Source organism: Gadus morhua, chromosome 15 (assembly GCF_902167405.1).
Source record: "Gadus morhua chromosome 15, gadMor3.0, whole genome shotgun sequence".
NCBI classification, from domain to species: Eukaryota; Metazoa; Chordata; class Actinopteri; order Gadiformes; family Gadidae; genus Gadus; species Gadus morhua.
Window position 1 is genome coordinate 7,059,375 of NC_044062.1, and position 18,434 is coordinate 7,077,808.

The window sequence follows — 18,434 nt, forward strand, 5'->3', positions numbered from 1 at the left end:
CATAAAGGAATTTGTAGAGCAGGACAGCAAAGTTATTTTCCACATGATGAGTCACATTAAAGTGTAAAACAGAAACTACCATCACACTTAAATAACAAAATGCATCCAGCCCGGAAATTAATTTGAAATAAGGCGTACTACCCAGTCAGTGGCAGTTTACAGCCATCTATTCATACTACTATCACTTCAAGAGGGTTACGGAAGTATTTTCATCTATTGAATTCAGTCAAATATTTAAAATAGCCTATTATAATGGATGTAGAACTATCCAAATGCATCTGTTAATTGCATACGCTCTAGCATAGCTGGTAAGACGAGGATGAACATGATTTTTCCTACAAATTAGTTAAGAAATTAATGTGCTTGACCTTCAATAACAACTTATACATTTAAATTGGTAGAATATCTAACCCTATGGATATTCCAATTACTTTATGTCGATAAGCCATTTTAGAAATCGTGATTAACCAAGTCCCTACTCCGTGGTGTCCAGCAGGTGGCAGCATGCAGCAGTCAATTATACCTCAGCGCCTTCAGACCTGACTGGAATTCTTGAGCGATCAGTCAGATTCATGTTTTCTTTAAACGTCTTGCAAGCTTGCATGACTTGACATGAAAAATAAATAAAAATACATTGACAAAGGGCGGCACAAGAAATGATTTTCACGCCATCATTAACGCAAAACAAAGGCAAACATTCAACAGTCAGAAAAAGGTGTTTCTTTTTAATTGCGTTCACCACTCGAGCTATTGAAAAACTCAAGTACAATCAAACCACAGCTTATGACAGCTCATTCCATGTGAAAAGCATCAATAAACAATCTTATGCAGAACACTGTACCTTGAAGGAATCAACTGCAAGAACCACAATGTGGAGAGCATAAAAAGCAGAATTGTCCACCTGGGCCCGACTTCTGTGCTCAGCTCTAACATAAAAGCCTGGCGACACCAAAAAAGGTGAGACATGGATGAGGAGGAGGGGGGGGGGGAAACAAACAAACGGGCGACTGTTCCTCTCGGTAAAATGTCTTGACAATCAAAGCCATCGGAGTTTTCCGAGTTCCCCCGGGGGTGAAATGAAAGAAACCGCGATTGTATTTAGCGTTGCTTTTTTTTTTTCAAACCGCCGCTTACATTGATGGTCGGCGTTCGCTCCGGCGATGTCGGCGCTCCGTATTGATTCACACCAGCCGTTGCACGTACAAGCGCAGACACACAAAAATACACAATCTCGCTCTCTCTCTCGCTCGCTATAGGCCACTTCTGAGGACAGAGCACTTGATTGAGGGTTCTTGCAGGGAGGGGGGGGGGGGGGGGGTCTGCGAGGCAGACACTAGCTGGGGTCCGAGGGTTTGTTGAGTTCCACCTTCACTCCTTTCTCCCCGGCACCTGGACAACAAACACGACACGTGGGAGGGAAGACAAGTCTCGTCATGAGAAGATACTATATTTAACACAGATGTTTGAACAATGAAAGGAGCTCGTGCAACGACCCAAAAAAACGACACTCACAACCACAAAAAAACAATTCATTGTCAAACAGATGTTTTGTTTTTACCCGTTAAGTACTTCTCTTTAGCCTTGGCCCGCTCGTCCGCGTCGAAATACCAGACCGTGATGGCATACCTGCGGGGTGAACATTCATTAGCAAGAGAAGTGCATCATGGGAAAAAAAAAAAAAAACGGACCCCCCGCTGACCCCTGACCCCAGCACCCCCGCCGGTGCTGACCTGGTGGAGTGCGCCGGCTGCACTTCGTGGGGGTTCCGCCGGTCCGACCAGAACAGCAGCAGCCGGTCGAACTTGGGCTCGATGTCCGCGAACTGGGTCTTGCCCTCGGGGAAGATCCGGAGCAGGCCTCCCTGTTCCTTGAAGGCCAGAACCAATGTCAGACGACGAGGACGACGACCACAAACAACAAAACAATGGTCACACCGAGCCCTAAACATGGTGTGATAGTGACGACGGGCGGAGGAGGAGGAGGAGGAGGAGCAGGAGCAGGGCTGGCCCCGGGGGGGCCCGGGGGAGTGGAACAGAGGACGGGAAGCAGTAGGGAAGGGGAAGGACTTCCTGCGGAGGGATCGGGGAAGAATGAGCCACAGGAAAACGTGTGCCGGAGGGATAAAGGGTGTAAAGGAGAGCGGTGAGATTGGGGTGAGCCTGGCGGATTCCAGCTCGCACGGTCTGATACGGACCCCCCCCCCCCCCCCCCGTCTCTCTCTTCACACGCACAGCGGCGTGAGCCTGAGACGGGCCCCGCCCCCCTGGTACCGGCTCGCGGCGTCACCAACATTAACAGGACGCGAGGACCATTCCTCACCACAGACAGGGCCATTGATACCATAACAAAGCACGGCAGGGTCGAAGGGAGATAGGCGGTTCATGTTTTGCCTTCGAGTGCCAGAGAAAATACGCGAGCACAGACACGGCTGTACATTTTCGTTTTGTGTGGGTGGAACAGCGTTTTTAAGCGAACATACAGTAGCATCGTTGGTGGGTTTTAACGCGTCGAGAGGCAGGCGTTTGTTGATTGACCTGCTGGTAACCTCTTCAGAGCGTTAAACCTGGACGGCCCTTAAGAGCTCCCTGACAGCTGGCAAACAAGGACCTGACCTTCGTCGCGATCCCTTAGGGCTTAGTTATGGTTGCATGTTGACGCAAAGGAAGGGGTTTTGACGGACCCGTTTCGTCCTTGTGGACCCTCCTTGTGTCCACCCGCAAGGGCTTGACGCGCGCCTCCCAAAAAATGTTAACCTTGCGTCGAGGAGACAGCAAGGTCTTGGTTGAAGTGACTGTGTTGTCATTGCGTTGCGTCGACTTTCAATCTTAACCAAGCCTTTAGGCCGAGTCCCTTATCATAGCTGTGAATGCCCCCCCGGAAATGGTTTCTACGTGGATGAAGGGTGAGATCGCAGTAGAGAGCGGAGGTGATTGGCAGATTGCAGAGCTCAAACAGTTGGACAAACTGAACTCGAACACTCCACAGACACTTTTTTCTCTGACTGACACCTTGGTATCCAGGCAACGTTGTTTTAGATAACAGCTGGCCCGTTGTTTTGTTAGGGTGTGGCTTATCTTAGACTTGAAGAATTTATAGGCAGGGTTTAGGAAAACTACTGCCCCTTTATAAATCAAATAAAATGACAATCAGAAGTATTAAAATTCCATGACAAAATGATTGATACAAATACAGAAAAGCCCTAAATATTATTAACATGCAAATCAGCATTTTATATCCATATACAATACAATTTATTGAAGCATATCATCAGGATTAAGGAGTAGTAAGGAGCTGTATTAAGATTTAAGAGCGATTCCTTCAAGATAAGTTTGAAGAAATAACATAGCGATCAGTGAGTGAAACGCGCTGAGACAATCTCGGCTCCGCAGAATGAGAGCATTTCGATTTGCATCACAGCCAATCTCTTCCTTGTGTGATTCAGGGAATCCATCTCGCCTGTCAATCACAGGTGTGTGAAATGCAACACTTTACAATAGCCTGGAAACGTGGGGAGGGAAGGAGGGAGGGAGGGAGGGAGGGAGGGAGAGAGGGAGAGAGGGAGGGAGGGAGGGAGAGAGAGGGGTAGGGAACAGACTGGAAGGAGATGTTTTGGTTGTCATGTTTCAAAATACGGCTCTTCCCAACTCTTGTTACTGACCTATTCACCTTTATATATATATTCCGGAGAATTCTAAAGTGACTCGTTCATAAATTTAAGGGTGAATGTTTAATCATTTAAATGTTAAGCAGCCAACAGCCTTTCAGAATATTTAAAATCCTATATAATAGGGATGTTAATGATTAAATCTTTAATGGATTAATTGCCGTGAATAATTTAACTTAATGTTTTAACTGACAGTGTAGGCTCAATGTACCATTTTTTACTAAATGGGTTTTGTTTTGTTTGATCTGCCTTGTTAGTAATTTCTCATTTCTCATTCGACAGTTTTGTTTGGCAACTCCATTGGTTGAATAAGACCGACAAGAACAGCCATCGCAAGAGGACCTTTATTGTTTTATTACTCTGTTTGTTTAAGTTGTTTAACGATTCACTTGACTAATGTGGCACTGGAACTGTTTAAACAGAGCGTAAACTGAGAAAAAGACGTGCGTCATGCCTCTTATTAATTATTAATGATTAATCAATTATTGACCGTTAACGCGTCCAGCTCTTGGATAAGAAAAATGGATGAAATGTGCAAACGTATAAATAGACTTATCTCCAGTCGCCGAAATATGGACGCATATTTACCGGGAAATGTATGCTACAAATGTGTTTTCTTCTCACACACACACACACACACACACACACACACACACACACACACACACACACACACACACACACACACACACACACACACACACACACACACACACACACACACACAATGACGATGCATTGATTTTGTTTCACATAGATGGTTTCTAAGCTTTGACCAACGACAAGACTGAACAATGGACTTGCTGTACAGCAGCGAGTATAGTATGATACCCAGGGTAACAACTCAGGGCGAGGCTATAGATGAATCCCCAGTGGCCGAGCCAGCACAGAAACTCCCATGGCATTGTGAAGCACGTTGGGCAAGCGGCCAACGGTGAATAGGACCTTGCATTCATGCATCTTCTCTCCCTGCCGCGGAATTCCCCGACACGCTAGCCAGCGACCAGCCATCCTCTGTTGGGGCAGAGCTCTATACCGCTATACATCCCCACCAGACCTCCCTGTAATTTAATAATCTCCTAAACAGGTTTGGAGGTAGGAGGCTGGCGTTATGAAGCACTGCCATGCCTCCGCACCTAGGCACGGGTCTCTCCCAACCGCGCCCCACGCTTAACGAACAAATTTGGCCGTGCTACTGCCAGATGTTTGTTCGAGAGTCATCACTCACTGGTCCCACCCTTTGTAGCGAGACGGTGATCTGTACGAACCTCTACCGTCCAGGGAGATGCAGCAACCCGATTGCGAAGTGGCACATGAATAAAGATAGAATTTGGGGTTTTAAGCTTTGCCTATATCAGAGTGCGATTGTGAAAATTGAGATGTGCAGTCATATAATTGGAGCCCCACTTTATTAATTGCAAACAACAGCAGAACAACTCATGCATTACCAGCTGTCTGACTGAATACAAGCTCACAGCCAGGCTAAGACCAGGTCACAGTCAGGTTACAGTCATGACCTGGGTATAGCCAGGTTATGACTGGGTCACAGCCAGGTTATACACGAGTAAACCCAGGTAATGACTGGGTTACAGTCAGATTATACACGAGTAAACCCAGGTAATGACTGGGTTACAGTCAGATTATACACGAGTAAACCCAGGTTATGACTGGGTTACAGTCAGATTATACACAAGTAAACCCAGGTAATGACTGGGTTACAGTCAGATTATACACGAGTAAATCCAGGTTATGACTGGGTTACGGTCAGGTTATACCCGGGTTACAGTCAGTCAGGTAATGACGTGGTTACAGCCAAGTTATGGTGTGGTTGGTGGCTGTTTCCTGGAGGTACTGGAGGGTGAACAGTACTGTAACGTACAGTAATGAGTCGCTGCAGGGGGTAGGAACTCTGTCCTTAACTACTATAACGGGATTAAGGAAAAGGAGCAATTGTTCCCGGAGCATGCCGGGTCTGAAACACAGCAGGGAGGTTAACCCAAATACGAGAAGATTTGGGAGGAGAGACCGCAAGGAGAATACGGGAAGACCGCAACGAAAACATTGTCTTGCGCTTGACTTTTCTCATATAACGCATCAGAAAAAGATAATAAATATTGATTTAATAAATTCTTCCAAGTCAAACCAAACCTAAACCGTTGACCATATATTCTTGGTGAAAACGTAAATTAGCTTAACAAAAAAACCACATAAGGACGTTTGCCTTTTCTTCGTTGGACGGGCTCATTCACCTACCTTGACATCCCAATCTTTGTTAAGGTAATATATGCATGTGACGCAGCGTCCGTCACCATTCGGGTTGTCCACATGCCGCACATATCCAGTCCCGTTGCCCGGGTAACACGCCACCATCGCCTGAAGAGGAGAGAGGAAACGACAACCAGGGCACCGTTTAATGAACGGCCACGCGCTTCACAAACAACCGTTTACAAAACCCACCGGACTTCAACCACCGAACCGCAGGACGACGAGCACTTAGAATTAGGATTCACTGAGGGATCGGGTTGGCCTAAAGTGGTAGCGCAGCAGTGCGTGATAATACAATGCACGGGGGAGGTTGTGCACGGCATGCATCTGAACTCGGTTGGTGGCTGCTCGTTGTGCTTGCTGTGCCCCGGACACACACGGGGAGCTAGGGTCCGAGTCCACACCTGTGTGCACTGTGGGATAGGAAGCTGTTGGCGTGCAGGCAAGCCTTACGGAAACCACGCCGGCAGAACGCTCCAAACCTTCGAGACCAGTGCCAAACCCCCCCCCCCCCCCTCCTCCTCCTCCTCTTCCTGCTCCAATAAGACGGGCACTACCGGTGAGGACATTCTGTGGTTTAGAAACAGCGTCGTTGTGTAAACACTGGCCTCCAGACGACTTAAAAGATGTGGGTTTTTGTGCAGTTTTGCAATATCCTTCCTCCCTCCATCTTATTCATACCGCAATATCTGTCTCTGGATGAAAGGCATTTTTTTGCACAGAAATATCACATCTTGGCCCCCCCCCCTCCCCCCCCTCTAGTGTCTGTCGGGCTTCACGCTGAAAATGAATTGGGAGGAGATAAGTTTGGACAGAGACTGTTGAACGTGCAGAAACCAAGGAGGACGACTGGGGGCAGGGCTGCTCTCCCAGCCCCCATGAGCAGTGTCTGCAGCGAGATCTCTCCGGAACAAAGAGTGGGAGTCCCCGGGCTCGGGCAGGCAAGAATGTAACCGACACCATAGCAACATTATTAAAAACACTCCCCTCTTCTCTAAATCACCGTCGGGAGACACACGCCCCGCGATCCTGTAGCCAGCATACGTGCGCCTCGAAGAAATACTGTTGCAAAAGAATATATACAGAACAAAAGCGCAGCCGGATCTGCGCTTACCACCGCGACGGACGGACGGACGGACGGGGGGCGTCAGTGTTTATGTTTTGATTCGTATGGAGGTCGCCCTATCTGAAATGTTGACCTTCTCTCGAGTGCCGTTCCATTGTTTGATTTTTATTCAGAGGCAGATGCATGGCTTGTTGAGCAAAACCAAGGACGTGCGCTAAAGGACGGCGCACCGCACGCGACACACACACACACACACACACACACACACACACACACACACCTCTTCCCCGTCCTCCTGACGCATTTCGCCGGAGCCACTTGCGTCAGTCCCCCCCCCCCCCCCCCGTCACCGTAGCGTCTCCTCCGTGAGGAGGGTGGGCGCAGGGGGGTGTGCGTGCTCCGTCGGCTGCCCACATCAGACACCAGAACTGGGGGGGCGGGGGGGCGGGGTCTTCGCTCCAGTGCTCATGGCTGACAGACCTCCCCCCCTCACCCTTTTCGGGTGAACACTTCGACAGACCCTCACAAAAGGCTGGGTGCGTAAAGAGCTCTGCGGGGATGGGCGGTGGGGAGGTGGTGCTGCTGGTAGAGGTGGTGGTGGTGGTGGTGGTGGTGGAGGTGGTGGTGGTGGAGGTGGTGGAGGGAGACCTAAGAGTGGGTGGGCATGCCACACGCTAACAGACAAAGGACTTCCTAACTGTCAGAGTCGTTAGTCTCGGGTGCCTACGGGTGTGTGTGTGTGTGTGTGTGTGTGTGTGTGTGTGTGTGTGTGTGTCTGTGTGTGTGCGCGCGTGTGTGTGTGTGTGCATTTGGCGTACGTGCCGAAGTGTGTAAAGAAAGAGAAAAAAAAAAAAAAAGAAGCAAGCAACACACGAGTTGGAGGGAGCGAGACGGAGCGACAGAAAGAGAAACAGAGCGAGAGGGGGAGAGGGTGAGAGAGGGGAGGGGGCGGCTCTCCAGAAGAGAAGAGTTTGAACTGCTGTAAACTTTGACTCTTGGCCTCGCGCCAGAGGGAGCAGTGTTTTAATGGTCCTGCTACGTGCAGAGCGTGTGGAAGATTGCTGATGCTGGGTACAGCGAGGGGATCTCTCTTACACACACACACAGCCCTCAATCACACATACACACGGTCCTTAACCCCCCCCCCCCCCCACACACACACACACACACTGTCCTCAACCCCCCACACACACACACACAACCGACACAAACACACACGCAGTCGACACAACACACACAGTCGACACAACACACACACACACAGTCGACAACACACACACACACACACACACACACACACACACACACACACACACGCACGCACGCTTGCAGCCCTTTGCAGCACGCGAGCATGTGTGCGTTACAGGGAGAATAATCCAAAAGGTGTGGGGGGGCTTCAGCCTTTGGCACTGGCCCAGGAGATCAAACATCTTCTCTGCTGGTCAGACGCCCCCGCCCTCTCTCCCCGGCCCCGCCCTCCCCACCCCACCTCCTTCCCCTCTCGAGGACCAGCAGTGCTAGGCTAGAGTAGCTTGTCGTGCTGGCTAGGACCACCTGACCCCACACAGAGCCACGAGCTCAGCGGGGAGACTCTGGCCTTTCATAAGTACACATAATGTGCAGAAAGCTATAAAGATTAGTCTGATCAAAGCAACGCGCCCCCACCCTAATCCCCGCGCCACCCTGAACGCCACACGGCAAAACCTTTTTAAAAACGACGCATTAACGCGGCGCATGGGGGAATAAAGCGACAACCGCAATAATAAATATGCCTCTAACCAAACCAAACTCTCCGTCAAGGAATAAGGGTGAAAAGCATAGGCCTATACAAAACCACACATGCTATTTATAGAGTGCAACATCCTGTCCAGCCAACACCTACTCCGCCGTCTGCGTCCGTTCCTTAAGGAATCGTCTTGAACTCCTCTCCACCTCCCCTGTGGTTCAGTCCTGCAGCAGCTCAGCGCTAGCTTAGACCCGGGCCTGGATCAGCCTTGTGGCTCCAACCCCTTTCCGATTTCAAACCCACATTGGGCATGACGGGACTGCTTACTGGGGCCGCAGCGGCACCAAATGATGAATGAATGTGCGTGGTCACATTCAAGTGCATTCAAACGGAACCCGGCGTACACGTTGCATTCCAGCGTGCTTCACGTTTGAGAGTCGCGGCGGGGCCGCCCTTTGATTCCGATTCAACGTAACTCCCTCTGTGTAAGCCCTCGCCCCATGATGGCTGAGTCGCTCAACTAGTTTCCCTCCCATAGTACTGAACCTGCAGCACCTGCCGACACATGCAGAGAGAGAGAGATTCGGCAGCCCACCACTCACCACCGTCACTAGACGCCCGGGGGCTTACAACGGATCCCTTCCGGTAAAAAGGATTTCGGGAACTCATTCTCTCTCTGCTGGAGGTGTTCCTTGTTCGCCACCTTCACCCCTGACCTCCCTCTGTGTTCCTGTTCCTGCCGCCCGCTCTTCCGCGTTCCTCCGGAGCCCTCATTAGGGGGCTGACCCGGCTCGCCATGCTGCCTGTTTACATTCCACCCAGCGCACGGGCGAGAGAGAGAGAGAGAGAGAGAGAGACAGAGAGAGAGACAGAGAGAGACAGAGAGAGACAGAGAGAGACAGAGAGAGACAGAGAGACAGAGAGAGAGAGAGAGAGACAGAGAGAGACAGAGAGAGACAGAGAGAGACAGAGAGAGACAGAGAGAGACAGAGAGAGACAGAGAGACAGAGAGAGAGAGAGACAGAGAGACAGAGAGACAGAGAGAGAGAGAGAGAGAGAGAGAGAGAGAGAGAGAGAGAGAGAGAGAGAGAGAGAGAGAGAGAGAGAGAGAGAGAGAGAGAGAGAGAGAGAGAGACAGAGAGACAGAGAGACAGAGAGAGAGAGAGAAAAAGAGGCTGATACAGAGAGAGCAGCAGGTACAAAGAGAGGCAGAGAGAGAGAGAGAGACGAACAGAGGCTGATACAGAGAGAGCAGCAGGTACAAAGAGGGGCAGAGAGAGACAGACAGACAGAGACTGATACAGAAAGAGACAGACATACAACAGAAGCAGCGACAGAAACAGATACAAAGAGAGCGAGAGTGTGACAGAGAGCGAGAGACAGAGGGGTAGGGAGAGGCCGATACAGAGAGACACGGACCCTAACCTGCAGGGTTCCATGCATATAAGACCCCTATCACACACTGTTATTAGATATTATAAGACCAGGTGTAGAAGTAGGCTAGAAGTTACCGCCCAGCCGACAATAACAGCCTACCAACATGCTGCATGCCTACCTAGTCTGTTTATGTTGACGCATTAACCTCCCTCTCTCCCTCCCTCTTTCTCTGCAAAAGGCCCAACATTGTCCCCTAGCATAGACAGTCAAATTTAATGGAAAATAATATAATCCTCCACTTTGAGAGGAGTGGCATGCACAGCAAGCTGCAGCAGCAGAAGGGGAAATAGGATTTCAAGAGCTCACTCCGGCCTCTTGAAGCTATATCCGTCTGCACCGCGCTTGAGGACGTCATCGTTTTGCAATGCTTTCGGATATCCTTACAACTGGGGAACACCGAGCACAGGATCGGCTCCCACAAACAACCCTCGGAAAGGACAGGTGGGTATACGCTTAGTCCAGTCACGCATCTCAGATATCACCCACACGGAATAGACCCAGCAGTCGCCTAGGCGTAGGAGGCGTTCCATTATTAAGATCGGGATTAAGATACACTCAAACACACAAATCAAGGGGTTCAGCAGCTTGGGGCGACTGGCTTCCAACAATGGCTAATATTGAAAAAGACAATAGCGAGGTGTGTGTTTTTTGTGGAGCGTCTTGTATTCAAAGAGTGCTGCTGTTTCTTGGTTGTGATTATTCAGCACAAATAGAGAACATGTAAACTGAAAAACACCCCCACTAAAAACAACCATTTCCTCCTGTGTGCACCCAGAAGCTTGTTCAGCACGTAACGCGGACCTCGTCTAAACCCTCAAATACAATTTAGTCCTCAGTCTCATATTAACCCAAAGTGGTGTGTGTGAGTATCTCTCTAAGTGACCTTTACGCTGGTGAGTTCATTTGATTCCTGGTGAACCAGCCTACTGAAGATACTGGATTGGATACTGGATGCCAATGCCAATATTAGGTAGTAAAAAATTACCGATATCGGCGAAATTGAAAATATTGATATATGGGCCATTATTCAATATACATATCGTGGTAACCATGGGGGAGAAGATCCTCTTTGGTATTTTGGAGGCTCAACCAGAGTAGTCCAGGCCCACGATTACCCCCCACCGCCCCCACCACAAAGACCTCATCTGGTACCTGACATCATGATTCTCTCGCTGTGGGGCTATAGGCTTCCGTATCGTAGGGGGGGTGGGGGAAAGGGGGCATCGGCACGGGGACAGGGGGACAAACGCTACGAGGGGGGTCCAGCTCGTCCAACGGAAAGCCGCTTATCTAAACAGTACAGCAGAAGCGGTTGGATGTAGGAGGCCTCTCTTGGTGTGTGTGTGTGTGTGTGTGTGTGTGTGTGTGTGTGTGTGTGTGTGTGTGTGTGTGTGTGTGTGTGTGTGTGTGTGTTCTATACCATCAGAGTGACCGAGCTGCGGTGCAGAGAGGAAATCCCTGTTTAAAACCAACGACCTAGTTGTTTTTCATTTTACTTTAAACGGCAGAACAATGAAGGCACATATACACAGAGGGCCATCCCGGCGGAAAAACGCAGGCTGACGCGCGGAAAACGCATGCATTTTCCTCGTCGATATTTGTGCGTGCGGTTCGAAGGGTTCACACTAATGCACGTCTCACCTTGATGAATTAAATATAAAGGAAACATAGAATACGTTGAGCTAGATGAGCTTCCTTGACGAGCCTTGTTTAAAATAGCTTCACATAGAGATCCACTTATATAAAGAGGACTGCTGCTTTCGCTCTTCGACTAGGTCAAGGAGTCACATGGGGTAAGCAAGCATATCTCAATAGAGGAAAGAGTCAAGTCAACATTCTTCTGGCCTCAGTCAGGAGTTTTTCTATTCATTCACACACACACACACAATGTCGTGCGATGAACCACCCATTAAAGTCAGTAAAGACTTCCATGGAGGCGTGGGATCAATATGAAAGTAGAGCTGTTGGGTTAGAGCGCTCCCTGCCAGTGACAGAAGTTTCTGCCCGCTGACGAACGTCCTTCAGGTACACGCGTGGGACAGAACGAATGAATGCCCTTTCCGGTCATAAGGACAACAATGGCGTTCCGAAGGAGAGACCGTTGATTGACGAACAGAGGGGAATCTCGACCGGTTAACCAGTCGGCCATCGGTTGACAGGTAATAAACTCAGACATAATCAAACTGTCGTCGTTTGACACCTGTACGTCTGAAATCCCCTCCTCCGCCCTACAGTCAGTATGTATCGATGAGGCTGTTCCATCTATCTAGCTGCCTCCTTTCCAAACAGGATACTTCTACTAGGGATGTGAAAAACTCACATTTTTTCATGGTTGAATAATCAGTGGGTGGTATGAGCGAATAATCAATTACTCGATGTGTGCCGACATTCACAAAGGCAGCTATGGATCATCGGCAAGAAATCACTTAATGTCTTAAACACAAAAACAACAACTACCTGCTAAGTAGTTCCAGTCAAATAGTCTGCTGTGAAAAATGCATTAAACTGTAATCAGAATACGCGGTTATATACTATAGACAATATAGCATCTGTGGTAAAAAGGCTGGGACAAATTTCAAATTATAAATATGTACACTTTATGTTCAAAGCATAGACCGTCGCGAATCCCATTGAAACGAATGGCGCAGTGATTCAGTCTTCAAAACAAGAGCTGGTAAATTGTGAAAAATGAATTAAACTGTAATCAGACAACTCAGTTATATGCTATAGACCCTAGAGCATCTGTTGTATAAAGGCTGGGACGAATATTGAATTATAACTATGTACAATAATAATAATAAATGACATTTATATAGCGCTTAATATGGTACTCAAAGAAGCTTTACATATTGCCCTATCTAAACTATGTAACAGACATATATTAAGACAGACTAGGATTAAAAAAAAAAACAGGTTAAACATGAAGAATAAGGTGGGCGTTAGGTGGGGGAGGCTTGTCTAAAAAGGTATGATGTGCAATGCATAACGTTAGCTCTCTGGCTCATAGCTGAGCGGACTAGAATACCTCCCGTTGCCAAGTCGTAGCTAAGGTCCGTCCTATTTACTGGAGGAGAACAACTTTTCCGTTGCATAAGAACCCTACGGGAAGGTAATGATTGTTCCAGCCATTAGTCAAACCCTCAGTCGTTACAAGGGAAACAAAGTTATGGCTTGTGAAAAACTTTATATTTGAATGGGAAAAAAAATTGACGGTCCAAATGTTAAAAATCGATTTTGACCCTCGGGAACGAAAAATTAAATATATTCTGACCCGTCCCCAACTTCTACTCCGTTGGAGCACTCTTTCAGGAACAGTCATGGAGGTCACAGCAAAGGCTGTAAGACATAGAAACAAACGGGTAACAAATGGGTCAACTCAACTCAAGTCGAGCCGCCGACCCATCATCACAGCCTAACGTTCAGCTCAGAACGTGTGGCTAGCCCACGCTCACTTCACTTGTAGCTCGTGTGCTAACTGGTCTTCAAATCAATTCCAAGCAGTGTGACTCATAGTGCTTTTATTTGCTTATTAAAATTAGGAATAACCGAACCCCACCCATGCTGGGAATACATCATAGAACATCCCCCTGCTCAATGAAAGGTGATCCAAACTCTTGGTAAAAACAAGCCTAAACAAATAAGAAACTGCAGCACGCAAGTAGTTAAAGATGTGAGTGTAGTTAAACTAGTCAATTGCCCCCTTCGCTGCTCGTAATACACACAACAGTAGTGAAAGCTGGCAGTCGTTTACACCACATTCACAGGCCTATACTCACTGCCTTTTGAGTCGAAACCGCAGCGGAGGATACATACGAGAGCAGTGGAAACTATAACAGTATAGTGAAACGGCCCCTCCCTCCACACAGCCCAATGCTGCAGCCTAATGACTCATGCAGCAGTCCTGTCCAGCGGACAGAGAAGACCTGCGCCGAACCACACCCCCGCTGCTACTCTGCCCCGTTAATGACCTATGGCAGGAGTCACCTTCCTGGAGACAGAGCCAGGTCTGGGGACGACTGAGGTTAACAGGCCCCCCCCCCCCCCCCCGCGGAGGTGGGACTGGTTTAGCACGTCGGTAGCTTAGCCTGAGGGGAAACAGACGAGTTTGGTAGTATTTTCTCATGGCTAGCAGAGTTTGATGCAGGAGTTGTAAGGTGCCCTCATTCAAATGATCGAATATATCTAATGTAGAGACACAATTGAATGAAATAATTAATAAAGGATATAACAGTGTGAAAACAAAGTGCCTTGCTTCCGTAGAACAGCCTGGGTGCCTTTATCTGAAACCTGTGTCATTAAACACAACCCGCTGTGTAAATTCTAGCAAATCAAATTATTTCCTCTTAGATACCCAACAATGCCTTTCTGAACACTGCAGATGGGGGGGCTGGGGGGTGTGGGGGGGGGGGGGGAAGCAAACAGCCTGCTCCGACCCACAATGTTATCAAGGAAAGGCGGAAGTGGTAACAATCCCGTTGAATAACTATTGGCCCAATTTATTTTTTCCTCTATCTTTGGCCGGGCGGATTGTTTGGGAGGTGGTGTGAGTGCCTTGTGTCCCTTTGAACTATTGATACTGGCAGCTCTCCATTTGCGCAAGTCATGGTGGCGTGGCCTGGTCCCGATCCAGAGGAGCTGGCCAGGGCTTCCACGGGAGTAGGCAAGGAAGTCGAGCACAACAATGAGTTGATTAAAGTTCAGCCACAGGCGAGGAGGTACAGTAGGATCTGCTCGCGCTCAGTGAAGGATTCAATGGAGGGTTCAAGAAGGTGGACTCAGTATTACTTGTGGTTGGATTTGAAGCAGTGATGGATATGTACCTGCTGTCATAGAGATATGTAAATATGTTGTTTATTTTATTACTTTCAGCTGCCTACTCGTCATACTTTACACTGTTCCGAGCTACTTTGACACCTGATTTTCCAGGGAATAATCCGTATGATCTTTGAGTAGAAACTCCAGGTAATGAGTGTACATAATTTTTAATAGCCAGGCAAGAAGGGCAATCCAATAAAACTTTTTTTTTTTACATAAATCATCCGGTCATGCCTGGCGGGTTATATTTATGATGTAATTAACCCTGACAAATTCACTGCCTCACCCACAACCTTGTAAGGAGAGGACATCCATACAGGAGGGGAGTGTGGCTCATCCCAAGGTTATGGGGGGGCGTGTAGCAGATTATGAACTGCACGTACACACCGTAGTATTGCGCAAAGCGTCTGTTTACGCCAGGAAAAGACTGCAGCAAGAACAAGACTGCAACAACGACCCCGTCATTGAACGTAAACAGTTCTCCAAGAAGGAGTGCGTCTGTGTGTAGGAGAGGGTCGGGAAGACCTTTCTCAGGGCAAAGTCTCAGGCCTTGGGCAAAGTTTCAGGTCTTGCCCTCCCCACCCCTGCCAACTTCACAGTGAACCTCTCCATAAGGGGGACTTTCAGAGAAGACTGGTGGGCTGCAGAGCATTGCCTTCGTTTTCCTACTGTCATGAGGGTTAGAGGAAGTGGTCTTCGGCACTATGGTGGAAACCGAAAATATATTTCAACGTGTTTGACACACATTGAATGTCATGCATTAAACTAGGCCAAAGTGCATCAGGGCACAACGGCTCAGGGTCGCCCTGAACATTTGTAAACATGACGCCTCTCAACTTTGTGACATGTGTCAGGCAACAGGAAAGCTCTGTATTGACTACTAAGAAAGCACTGTCTTTGAATGCTGTAATCCTTTTTTGATGTGTCGTTTTTAAGTGTTAAACACTTGGGATATAATAGTTTGAATGGGCAGTGTTTAACTGCTCCAGATTTGGATTCATAAATAGACCCAAGAGTATATCCCTGTAAATAAAGCATCAATTAAATGCATGAATGTTACACTTTGACACAATATTGCTTTCAAAAAAACACTTTAGATGAGCTTTAGAGGAATCTGGGTGATCAGACCTGCCACCTGCACATACTTACTTTAGTCCTTCCGTTTATCGTGTAGTTTCCCAGTTTCCCGTTGCAATGTCTGACCAGATCATCCATCCTACTCATCAGAAAGCGGATCTTCTCACAGCCCTTCTCCTGTCCGTCTATCCACGTGATCTTGTCCCCTCGGATGTCCTTGGTGGAGTCGCTCTTCTGGCTGACCAGCTGGCCGTCTGTGAACCGGCCGGTCTGGTGCAGCGCCTTCACGTCCTGCAGGATGCAAACCCCGGTCTCCGCGCCGAGGAAGTTGTCCACTACGCAGATCCCGTTCTTGTTCATCAGCGGGATGATGTAGTCTGTTGCGAGCTTCTGCGGGGACGGTCTCGTCTGTCCATTGGGCTTGGCATTGTTATTGCCACCAACACCCCCACTTGATTTGTCCATGACCTCCTCCGGTCCCTCGGCGTTTGTGATGAAGCCTCTCATGCGCTCGCCGCTCGGCTCCGGTTGCTCGGCGCTCCGGTTCTTTAGTTTGGATCCCTCCGGTTCCTTGCCCTCCCGTGCAGACAGCGCCGGTTCGGGGGTCTGTTTAGGACCCTGCTGCGCTGCCGCCGCCGTGTCCGCCTCTTTGCATATCAGCTTGTGCGTCCCCCAGTGCTGCTTCTGGTGCTCCTTGCTGCAGTAGAACGAGCTGCGGCACCGACCGCACTTGAGGAGGTTTTCCATTTTCCCGCAAAGTTCGCAGTACGAGCGCTCCCGTTCCCGTTCCAGATCCAGTGCGCTTTTCTTCTTCTCCATGTTTGCGGCTCGGACGCAGTGTGTACTTCGTCTTTAAACGTGTGTACTGCGTCTTTAATTTCCAATCCTTCACATGCGCCCTGTTAACTTCGGAAACGCTCCGCCGCCTGGTGCCACGCTACCCCGACCGGAACGAAAAAACATGACCCCCACCGCACGGAATCCTAAGAAATCGATACACGAAGTTCTTCTGTACTTCGCGCATGAGCACCACACCGCATAATAAACGTCCATTAAAGCCCACTTTTCGATCAGAGCGCGATCAGTCAGGACGTTTCGGCGCGAGCCCGCCGTCCAACATGACACATGGCGCCGTTCTGCGTGCGCTAAGCTTTTTTGGGATCGACGCTCAGAGCCCCTCCTATCATGACGCGCACCGGGAAGTCCCACCCCCTCGACGTCAAATCGTGCGTAACCCACCTATCAAGTCTCCGAGGCTGCGTTCCAAATCGCATACTATTTCTGTACGCCTCAGCTACCCTTACAATATACTGTTGCACAGTAGTATGCATACTACCATAGTAAATAGTAATAAATATACTAATTTAGTATGATACTCAATAGTATGGTAGAATGGGTCTGGAACACAGAGTTAGGGTAAGGCCCTGCGTTTTATTACCCATACTACCATACTATTTAGTATGGCAGAGAAATATGTAGTAGCCTATGTCCCAATACATAGTATGGAAAATATGGTCTGCCACAAATACCAGTATGTTGTACTATATCTAATCCCGAACCGCAGTATGCAAGTCAGCATGCTTTTTGGGCTATCCTGCCTCACAATCCTCTGCGCAACACAAGATACATAGGTGGCACTACAGGTGTGCTAATCAGTGAAAACGCCTAGTATGTTCCAATTGTATGCATACGGTGTGCCACAGTACGTACTTTGTAAGGGAAACTGTCGTACGTACTACAAGTAGCCTAAAAAGAAAAAAACATGCGATTTGGAATGCAGCCTCCATTCAATTCACAAGTCACAAAAACAATACCGATTAAAATAACTTTTTATTTCACCATTTTAGACCTCAATCTTTTTATCTACGCTTGCCCGTTTGTTTCCTTGAGGGATATTTATACTGTATAATATATACCAGATGCATTACCATAACCCATTATTATTTGTCTTTATTCCTACGAGAACATCTGTGAGGTGCCTTGTTTGACGGGCATGAAGCAGATGTGCCTGATGCGGTGCCAAGGCGCGGCTGGCGTTACGCCAACACCAATCCGGCACCAGACGCGTGCCACGTACGCATTTGGCACAAGTCCCTGGCAAAACCGTTAAAGCAGTTTGTTGATTATTGTCATGAAGCGCACTGTAGTTTGTAACGGGAGTCAGATCTTTTATTAGCAGTTATGAAAGAAAAAATAAGAAAATTAAAGTGGGTTGAGTTTTGGTTTTATAAATGCTCTTCCTTCGATACAGGACATATATTAAAGCTGAATAGTACACATAACTTGTAGGCCTACGTTTTTAAATAAATAGTTGTGACATAGTTGTCTGGCCACTTAAATCCCACAGATTTTTGGTTTGCTGAAGTAATAAACAAACATTGTTA

The 18,434-nt window shown here is 48.2% G+C and overlaps 1 protein-coding gene across 3 annotated transcripts; it reads right to left on the bottom strand.

The window, feature by feature from the left end:
* Positions 1 to 697: 697 nt before the first annotated feature.
* On the bottom strand, positions 698 to 17,848 carry egln1a (egl-9 family hypoxia-inducible factor 1a). Of its 3 annotated transcripts, none has more exons than XM_030378233.1 (5): positions 16,123 to 17,848; positions 5,918 to 6,037; positions 1,731 to 1,861; positions 1,559 to 1,626; positions 698 to 1,389 (listed from the first exon to the last, which is right to left on the bottom strand). In XM_030378233.1, exons 1-5 carry the CDS (start codon positions 16,867 to 16,869, stop codon positions 1,334 to 1,336), a joined length of 1,122 nt encoding a protein of 373 aa, XP_030234093.1. In that variant the 5' UTR covers positions 16,870 to 17,848; the 3' UTR covers positions 698 to 1,333. The 3 variants fall into 3 exon arrangements, with proteins under 3 accessions (XP_030234093.1, XP_030234092.1, XP_030234094.1); XM_030378232.1 differs by having other exon boundaries at positions 1,731 to 1,867; XM_030378234.1 differs by lacking the exon at positions 5,918 to 6,037 and having other exon boundaries at positions 1,731 to 1,867.
* Positions 17,849 to 18,434: the final 586 nt, after the last annotated feature.